At 42.2% G+C, this 10573-nt stretch overlaps 1 protein-coding gene across 3 annotated transcripts in view; it reads left to right on the top strand.

Annotated features, from left to right (window-relative positions):
- Nucleotides 1-10176, top strand: part of Fut10 (fucosyltransferase 10) — a 72927-nt gene extending 62751 nt beyond the window's left edge. For 2 of the 3 annotated variants that reach the window (XM_031339478.1, XM_031339479.1), the window contains one exon: nt 6903-10176. In XM_031339478.1, the coding sequence (XP_031195338.1) occupies nt 6903-7136 (234 nt within the window). In that variant the 3' untranslated portion in view covers nt 7137-10176. The remainder of the gene's footprint in view (nt 1-6902) is intronic. The other variant, XR_004109853.1, reaches the window with a different exon arrangement.
- The last annotated feature ends 397 nt before the right edge of the window (nt 10177-10573 follow it).

Consider the following 10573-nt stretch of genomic DNA (forward strand, 5'->3'; position numbering starts at 1 on the left):
GTCCTCCTGTGGGGTTCCATCTCCTTCAGGGCCTTCAGTCCTTCTCCCGACTCTTCCCGAAGACTCTCTAGTCTTTGTCCAGTGTTTGGCTGTGGGTCTCTGTGTCTGTGTCAGTCAGCTGCAGGGTAGAGTCTCTCAGGAGTCAGTTATGTTAAACTCCTGTCTACAAGCATAGCAGAGTGTCGTAAGTAATGTCAAGGAGTGATGTTCGCCCATGGGATGGGTTTTAAGTAGAGCTGGTTTTTGACTGGGCATTCCTGTTCCGTCTCTGTCCCTGGCTTTCTTTTAGACAGGACAAATTTTGGGTCAAAAATTTTGTGGGCAGGTTAGTATCCTTATTCCTCCACTGGGGTTCCTGTACAGGAGAATTTAAACATTTCCTATTTCTACTTAGACAAACCAATGCAGTCTGACTTCAGGTTAGTAGGATTTACTGTAAGGGGAGTCACCTGGAAATTCTTCTACTTTTTCTGTTATAGGTAGAAGATGGGAAGGCACAGCTCCAAGCTGGAGGTTGTCAGTCACCTCACAGTTCCCACATTGAAACCATACCTGTTCTTGCTTGGTTTTTCTGCTCTAAGCCTCTTGAAGTTGTGGATTTAAAAACCATAGACTAGATGGATGGGCTGGTAAGATGGCTCAAGCAGGTACACGTGTTTGTCGCCAAGCCTAGTTGGAGTCCCTAAATGCCATGTGGAGGAAGGAGGCACGTGACTTCCAAAGGCTGTCTTCTGACACCCCATGTACACTATGGCATGCCCTACCCGCCTCCAGTAAACAAATAAATGTCTTAGAAAAACCATTAACGTCATAGATCGTCAGTGGAAAGAAGCTTGGGCATTACCAGATTCCACATCCCTTCAGCTCCTGAGACTTAGCATTTCGATTAGACCCATGGTTCTCAATACAATCTCCCTAGCATACCTTCACCCCTACATTATCCAGTGTGTATTTTTAACATGTTATGGTCATTGGGAGGACCAGTATCTGAGCCATCTCTGATTCTGGCCCATTCATTTCTTTTTCTCTTGACAATACTTACTTAGCTATTGTTTTATTCTTTGTGTGCCCATGGTCCTTGACTGATTCCTGTGCCCCAAGCAGCAGAAGGACAGACATGGAGGTAGTCTAACCATTTAAAATGCTTTAAAGTGACTGTGTGTCCATCAGTCCTGGCTCTAGTCAGTCTAGTTAGGAGTGGAGTTGGATTTTGACTTTGTGTTTCTTCTTCCTCCCCTCTAGTGTGGCAGATCACCATCTGGACTTTGTACCTATCAGAAAAGTGCTCTGCTATGGAGCTGTTGCCCCAGACTCTGGTTGCTTGCCTTTAATTCTCCGTAGGCTGTAACGGTTTTCCTCCTTCTGTTGTGGATTATGATGTGGGAGGCTCATGGTGGGATGTACTAGGTTCTTGATCTCTGACTCCTTGGACTCAGGCAGGCTCTGATTTCCTGTGTCTAGAGATGAAGCTGTTGAGATTTTCCTGATTCTGCTTCCCATTGTAGTCAGTCTGCCTGGTTTGGGTGTGGAAATTCAGTGTCCCTCACCAATGGCAGGTGGCCTTTACAAGCTATGCATTATAGCTTGCTAGTCACAAAATTGTTTCTAGGTTTCCCTTAACTACTAGAAAGATGATATTTTTTTTTCATGGAAGTAGATACAGGGGTAGAAGGATTTCTGATTCCTTAGAGTCTCAGATGGTTTTCATTGTGAGAAAAGAATCTAGGATCTTCAATGTCCGCCACTCTTATACTGTACAGAAGAGGGAGACCCTTTGTGTTTTCTGTTCCACCTTTATGTTCCTTCTAGGGTATTTAATGGAAGCCCGTAGAGAAGAGCATTTGAACCTCATTTGCACTTGGGCCTCCCAGCTGTTCGACATGGATAAAGTAGATGATCCTTGACCCTTAGGAATCTGTGGAAATTTGGCTGATTCCTTGTTACTTCTTTGTATGGCAGCTATCTCTTTCCTGTTTGATGCATAGAGTTAACAGTTTATGCTTCTGTCTTTCCTGGGAGGGAATTCTCATTCTTTGCCATTTAGTTCCCTGACAGACTGTGGAAGAGTTGAGAGTCTTAGGACTCTCCAAATCTTTACTTCTTGTTGGCCTAGTAACCCCATTCTCTTCGGAAGCAGAATCTTTAAAAATCATACTTTAGAAACAGCTGGTTTTTCTACACAAGTCCACAACTAGAAGGAGATGCAGAAACATAGTTTATTCTAAAAATGCCATAACTGTTTCATCAAACACACTTCAGATCAGGTTGTGAAGTATTTTCTGGTAGAACCTTAGATTGAAAACAGTGCATTTCATACGTTTCTTTTCTCTGCAGTGTCACCTTCAGATGAACTTTAACACTACAGTATTCAGTGGACCCTTCTCTTGAGTGGTAGAAAAATGCTTTCCTTACCGACAGCCTCATATAAACATCTGTGCAAGGTTGTGGTCAAGGAAGACCCCCAAAGTTATGTGGCCGGTACAGTTACTAGCTGGCTGATGATTCAAATTGTACAGGTTGTCTCTACCACGTTTCCAGTGTGGGTAATTGTTTCATTAGTTTTTAAAGACAGCTTAGTTTAGTCTTCACCAGTTTTGACAGTTGTGTGGTATTTTGTATGCATCCTAAGATTCCCTTTTGTGGTCCATTCTTAGCTACCTACTGCTGGTTCTTCCACTGCTGAGAACTTGAACCAGTGTCTGTGGTTATCACCTTGGCATCCCCTTAACAGCATCTACTAGCTTCTGCTCCAGGCATACCCCAATACAATACCTGGCCAAAGAGACCCTAGGTATACCCTAACATAATGCTGATCAAAGCTGCCTCATGTGTACCCAACACAGCGCCTGGTCAAAGCAACCCCAAGTGTATTCCAGCACAATAGCTAGGAGAAGCCACCCCAATTTTGAATCTACTTCTGGTCTTTTGAACTTTGTATTGCTATTGCATCTCCCAGATATTAAGTCTGAGCATTTCTTCATGGTCTGCAATGTGGTTCTCAGTGTTCAGAAATGTCTTGGTAAAAGACTCTTGTGATATTTTCATGGTAAGCCAAGAGTTAGGGAATTGGGAGAGGGGACTGGTTGTCAGAAAGGCAACTTAACAATTTGCTAACATGTCAGAAAGCCGCCTTTAAACTGCTTGTTAATGCTTGGTTAAAACGAAATCCAAAGGGAAGCTTGGGCTCTTCCATTTGCCACAGAGCTGAAAGGTAACCTGAGAGCGGTAGGTGTTCTTGCTGCACAGCTGTCACAAATTAAGATATAAACTCAGCTAGTAAAACCAGCTAGCCATCTCCTTTCTCAAACACCCATCTTGAATCTTAGGTTCCAGAAACAGCATTTAGCAGACCAAAAAGTTAAAAATCATCAGAAATAAAGAGGTTATTTATGTCTTCCTCCACTGGTCCAAGGGCGTGAAATGCAGTTTTCATGTCCACACCAATAAAAGCCTCAGAGCCACACCAATAAACAGGCTCACAGAGACACACACAGCGTGACTCCCCACCTTTCTTTTGTCTGCTTTTGCCCCTTATTACAAAACTCTGCTGTCCTCTCCTGTCCTCTGGTTTCTTAAGAGCCCCTCGGTTTCCATTCTCTTCTCTACTTCTTTGTGTAGAGTGATGTGCTAGCGATAGGGATAACATCAGACCAAGCCTTCCTGAGGACAGAGATGACTCTCCAGTAACAATGCCAGTACCAGGCCCTTGGAAACCAAACTATCAGAAAGAGGGTTGCCTTTCCAAGTAAACTAGTTCATGCCTCCCTTGACAGCCCCTTCTACACCCACAGCCCTGTCTACAGCCCAGTATCTTCTCAGATGTTTTCTATGGGCATTTTAAGGAAGAGAAAGTATATTGACCTAACTATGTAGCATCAAAATCGCTATTCGAGTCCTAAATTTGGCTTACTGCTCTGCTTTTTAAGTTTGTGATAGGTAAGGATCATACTAATTATAAACCCGATACACTAATATTATTTTTATGTTGAACAACATATTTTTCAAAAAAGATTCTTCTGCATAGAGATGAAAGCATCAAATAATCCTACATATTTAAAACAAAACCAACATCTTCCACCTCTTTTGCTTCTTCAGAAGCTACCACAATCGTTAGCTAATTATGTAATCATTTTGGCATTTATTTGATATTTCTAAATATTTACATACTATCTTTTTTATACACTATCTTAGTGTTCGTGTGATTATGTTATAGAACATATTCAGAAATTAGCTATATAGTATACTATCTTGGTTTTTATCCTTATAGCTTTTTGTTTCCTTCTAATCAATAATTTTTTATTGCTGGATTACTTTCTCTCTGGAATTCTCACTGTTAGTTTTTGCTGATTGCTTATGTCTTCTCTGAAGAGTGCACGTACTCCAGAGGTAATAATCAATCTTGATTGTCAGTCTGGTTGCCATGAGATGCAGAGGGGATTAGTCTTGCACACCTGGGTACGCTTGTGAGGACATTTCCAGACGTGGTTAGATCATGAGGGCTCTTAATATGATCCATGGCTCAGCCCATTTATGGAGTCAAACCTAAACAAGCCATTGTAAAGTGGTAGGATCAGGAAAATGGAGCCTAGATGAAGGACATAGGTCACTGAGGATGTATCTTAGAGCAATAGTTCTTAACCTGTGGGTCCTGACACCTTTGGGGGATTCACATGTCAGATATGTATATTTCATAACAGTAACAAAATTACAGTTAGGAATTAGCAAAAAAATGAGTTTATGGTTGGGGTCATCACCATATTATGAGGGTCATAGCATTAGAAGGTCTTAGAGGGTATGTATGTCTTTAGCCAGCGAGATGGTGGTGTAGAAAGATGCTTTTACACCTGATAATCAGAATTCCACCTCTGGAACCCACATGACAGAAAGAAAGTATCAACAAGTTGTCCTCTGGCTTTTGTACACATGCCATGGCACCCCTTTTCTTTAATAAATAAATGAGATGCAATCTAAAAGAGAAAGGGCATGTCTTGCTTGGTTCTTCCTGTCTTCATTCAGCTTCCTAATGGCTCTGAGTTCTATTGAACCACACCCTCTGTTGTGATGAACTGAAACCCCCAACCCACGAGCTAAGTAAGTCCTTCCTTATGTTGTTCTTTGAGGCGCGCTTGCTCACAGTAATGACAGTCTGTTCACATAGATTTTGTCTGAGCCTTGTGACCATGTTTATGGGCATTGTTGCGCTCTGCATTGTGTGTGGAGTGTCAGCCTGAGGTAGGTAGCCTTCCCTAGACCCTTAGGAATTCCGTTCCTTCCCATGTTGACACTACTTTGTGGTTATCTCAGTCTGCTCTCTGGTTTTGGTTGACCATAGCCTCCAGTAGCTTCCTGACAAGTGTGTGGGTATCTTCATTCTACTCTCGTGTGTTTATGACATAGCTTAGCCAAGTAGAAAGTATAAAAACATCAGTTTTCCTGGGAGTTTTAAAGCATTTAAAATTGCCTTTAAGAATGTTTTTCTTGAACAAATTTTATTAATGGAAGAGTTACAGTGAAAAGCTGATCTCTGTATACCCTTTACCTAGCTGCTCTTAAAGCCAGTCTATATTTGTCAACACTAAAACATGGCTGTTACTACATCACTAATTGGATTAATTACAGGCATGTTTCACTTTAGAGAAACTTTATTGTATGTCTCTCCAGCCATTTGCAATTGATAACTGCTGGTAGAGAGAAAATCAGTTTTCTTTAACTGAGTGATTCTAGTTATGTCAGCCATACTCCAGGGCAGACCCCATGCCCAGAAGTAGTTGGCCAACACAAATCAGGTTTCATTTAGTTTCTTTTCTAATATAATATTTTTATTGATTATTTAGGAGTTTCATGTAAAGCATCCTGATCACACTTTCTTTTACTCCAGTGTCCACACTCTCACCCCTGTGCCTTCAATTCCCAAAAGAAGAAAAATATATCGCGTCCAATTTGTGTTGTCCATATGAACGATCAAACTCCTAGTCACCGGCCCCTTAAGAATAGCCAAGTCCTTCAGTATATGTTTATTTTTATTTTTATTTGTGTGTGTGTCTGTGTGTGATTTTTTTTTTCTTGAGAAACAGAAAGAGCATGAAGTTTCCTGGGTTTGTGGGGAAATGTGGAAAGGGGAAAGCATATGGTCACTTGGTCCCCAGTTGGTGGAACTTTTCGGGAAGGATTAGGAGGTGTGGCCTTGTTTGAAGAGGTGTGTCACTGGGGCCAGGCTTAGGGGTATCAAAAGACTCACACCATTCCCAGTGTGTCCTCTCTGCCTCCTGCTTGTAGAAGAGGAGGTGAGTTCTCAGCTGTTTCTGTTGTCACGCCTCTGCTCCCCGTCAAAGACTCTAACCCTCTGAAACTGTAAACCTAATCAAATGCTTCTTAAAAGAATAAATAGCCTTTGTTGTGGTCACAGCAGTGAAAAAGTAACATTACATCAAAATCTCAGTAACTATATTCTCACAGTACAAAGCTTTCCTATGCAGAGGAGGATATGAGCATTAGCAAAGAGGAGAAAAGAAATGAAATAAGGCAATAAAGAGGAGTGGGGAAGCAGACTCTGGAGAACTAGGCTGAGTCTGAAGTGTGCTGATAGAGTGCTTTGGGACAGTACTTAGAATTCTACTACCTACTTCAGTAAAATATGGTGGTCGTATTTATTTCATTTGATTGCCAGGAAAACTAAGTGAGACTGTCTCAGGCGCCTAATGGAGTGTCCAGTGCATAGAATAGCCTCAAGAAATGTTGATACTTTCCCCCGTGACACTTCAGCCGTGTAATTGCTGAGACGATGGAGAGAAAGTATTTGCTTTATGAAAGTATGCCATGTCTTATGGTTGAGCAGCAGGAACATGGGGACTGCATTTCCTTACCGTATGTTTTATGTTCTTTTTCTCCTTCTCTCCATGCAGGGCTTACCACCCAAACAATGGAAGGCGGACGTTAGCCACCTGCACTGCCCAGAGCCCACTTTGTTCACCTTCTCATCTCCAGCTTCTCCGGCCCTGCGTGGGAGATCATTGCGAGAGCTGTGGCTGCCCAGCTTTCAACAGTCGAAGAAAGAAGCCCAGGCCCTGAGGTGGCTGGTGGATAGAAATCGAAACTTTTCATCGGAAGAGTTTTGGGCTCTAGTATTTAAGGACTAATTTTAAAAGGTACTAGACTGACAGAGTAAGCTTAATTCTCTTGGTGGCCTTAATATTTGAAGATGAAAGATGATGGCTATTCCACTGAGTATCCTTCAGGGTAAGAAGTATTTGTAGCACTTCTCACAATGAGCCTTGGCAGGTAGTGGCTGTGTAACTTCTAGGGGTTGCCTCTGTATTTTTATACTAAAAACAAGTAGACTTTTAAAAACTGGACATTGGTTGCCTTCAGTTTATGCATTTGGATCCAGGTACAGGCTGGCTTCTGTGGAAACTGACCTGAGCTTTCCTTGCCATACATCTAGCTGTGAGTGCGAGATACCCACCTCCCTGTCAGCAGCTCATGGGTCCTTGACGAGCCCAGTTTGTTGAATGAGCGAACCACATTAGAACTTGGCAGTGACAGACTCCATCTGTTGTTCTTGGCGACGTGAGTAAGTAAAGCTCTCTCAAGCTTCTCTGCTCCCCGAGTCCAAAGGCCTGGGGCACATGCATGTCTGTCTTCCACTCCACACCTGCAAGCCACGTCACTAGCCTTGCTTATATTTGCTTCACCTGTGCCCTCCTCTTGTTTTCCTCTGCAGGGGGATTTTTGATAAAGATGTAACTTCTCCTAGTTTCTCCATCAGTAAGATGTTACCCATTGTTTCTTATACGACAGGGGCAGGAGGCGGAAAATGATCAGTTTCATAGCAGCCAGCTATTTGTTTGGATCAAGTTGCAGGATGGGAATGCCCTGGGCGCTCCTCTGGTTTGAAGCTGCTGATTGCTCTTAGAATCAATCCTTGCAGGCAGGCAGGCAGGCAGGCAGGCAGGCAGGCAGGCAGGCAGGCAGGCAGGCAGGCAGACAGGCTGCTGAGGAATATTCCCTAGTTTCCAAGGCTGCTGCCGGCAAAGGGTCAGCTGTGTTATCTATCTGGATACCTACTGGAACTCTCTGAAAACGAGGAGGAACAACCCTGGCTCTCATTCCCGTAGACGGTCAGAAGACTTCAAGCCAACCTCAAAGCCGTTTGATAACTGGTGTGTTGGCTTCTGTGTTCCTGATGTGGGAAGCCAAGCCATTGCTCTCCAGCCATGGCAGCCGGCCTGTGAGAAATGAGGATTGAAAGCAGCGCATTCTTTAGGAGCAGTCGGGTCACCTTACTGGTGGTAGAACCTGTCTGTGGAGAGTGTCTCTTCAATCTCACATCTGTCATGGACTGAATGTGATCATAGGCAAATCTCTTAACCTCCCTGGACTTTGAGTTTGTATCTTAAGGAGGAGTGGTTGAGCTGGCCTTTGAAGTTATAACTTTTTAAATTACCCGTCAAAGTTTAAGATGGCTAATTTCATAGGCGCTTTTTACTAAAGTGGGAATAAACTGGCGTAGATGTGTGTTTTTCAAAAGAAATGTATTCTTTGGAAGAAGGAACTATTTTACATAGCATTGGGAATGAAGAGATTTCTCTTATTATTTTATCTACTAACACCAACATAGTAAGTGTTTGAAAGAAGGGCTTGTAGGTGTAAAGTCAGGCCTTAAACTGTATACTGAATGTATACTGAATTCTTTCTGAATCCTCAAAAATGGTCTGCCAAAGGATTTATACCTTTGACAAGATAACATAGTAGCTCCAATTTCCACAAATGTCTAAATCAGATGCTCAGTGCTTTCATGTGTGTCTCAAATCTCAATATGTCAGGCAATTCTTAACATTTTTTTGAGAACTTCAAATAGGTCATGACAAATATGATTCTCTCCCACCCCTCCCAATGTCCCTGCAATGTCCACCCCTCCTTTGTCTTTATTTTAAATTGAAAGTGGAATCTTCTCTCATACAGTACGTCCCAACCACAGTTTCTCGTCTCTCCACTCCTCCTCGCTCCCCTCTCCTGCAGATCTACTTCCCCTCCATTTCCTCTTCAGAAAAGAGCACACCTCCAAGAGACAGCAGTTCAACAGGACAAAAAAGGATACAGTAAGACAAGGCGACAGCCCTAATATTGACGCTGGACATTAAACATATATTAGAACACACTGGATCCAGTTAGTGCTGCTCATCAGTGCGTGGGTGAGGGACCATACACTGGTGCCTGGGAGCACTCTCAGTGGCACACTGTAAATAGCTCCTTTGCAAGGCATGGAGCCTGGTGATAATCCGTCCCCCTTCCAGGGATTGTGACTGACTTGGTCTTGTGCGGGTCTAGCACAGGTAAACCCAACTGCGGTAAGTTCGTCTTTATGACAGCAATGCCGTGTCTAGAAGGCAGCATTTCACATCACTGGTTCCTATCTTCTGGCTCTAACATTCTTTCCACCTCTAGGGGCAGATGTTTAAGATAGACCTCCCATTTATGGCTGAGCACCCGGCCTTTTATTCTCAATACTTTTGACCAGTTTTATCTCCCTAGTGATGTTACCCACCACAAAAAGAAGTTTTTCTGACTAAGGTTCTGCTCTAGGTATAAATAAAATTTGCTTCATTTTTTTTATAAATTACTTTTTCTAGAATTTCATACATGAATACAGTGTACTGACATCATTTCCACCCATCTTTCTCTGTTCCCCAACTTCTTCCCCTTCCTCACTTTCAAATTCATGACATATTTGTTTATAATTAATGTTGCACATATATACACATATATGTATTATAACCTATGAAGTCCATTTAATGTTGCTTCTATGTTCATGAGTTTAGGGTTGACCACTTGAAATTGGATCACTTGTCAGGGGTCTTGTACCTAGAGAAAACTGGTTCTTTTTCTCTCAGCAGCCACGGACTCCTTGTAGTTCTTCATGGATGAGCCCTTGTGTAATTTCACCTATTTTTGCTTGTATGTTGACTTGTACGGTCATTATGCAGGTCTTGTTCAGGTAACCATTCTGTTGAGATTTCATGGACACAACACTGCAGTCATGTCTAGAAACATCTTGCACAAAGTATCATGGTCCTCTGGCTCTTACTATTTTTGTCTATCTGTTTCTTTCTTTTTAAGATCTATTTACTTTATGTATATAAGTATACTGTGTCTGTCTTCGGACACACCACTCAAGAGCATCAGATCCCATTACAGATGGTGATGAGCCACCATGTGGTTGCTGGGGTTTGAGGACTCAGGATCTCTAGAAGAGCAGGCAGTGCTCTTAACCACTGAGCTCTACATCTCTAACCCTTGTTTTCTTCTTTAAATTGAAATTGTCTTTTCATACAATACATTCTAGTTTCCCTTCCCAGATCCTCCTCACCTCCACACCCACCTAGTTCTGTGACGTTTCTTGCTCTAAAACAAACAAAAAGAAATATTAAAAAACAAACAAACAAGAAACAACCCTAAAACTTCACAATTGAAAACAAAATATATAAGCAAAGACCAATAAGACAAAAAAGCATAAACAAAACATAATGAGTCAAAAAAAATCTACAAAAAAAATGTCATTGAGTTTACTTTGTGT

The sequence above is a fragment of the Mastomys coucha genome, unplaced genomic scaffold (genome assembly GCF_008632895.1).
Source record: "Mastomys coucha isolate ucsf_1 unplaced genomic scaffold, UCSF_Mcou_1 pScaffold22, whole genome shotgun sequence".
NCBI classification, from domain to species: Eukaryota; Metazoa; Chordata; class Mammalia; order Rodentia; family Muridae; genus Mastomys; species Mastomys coucha.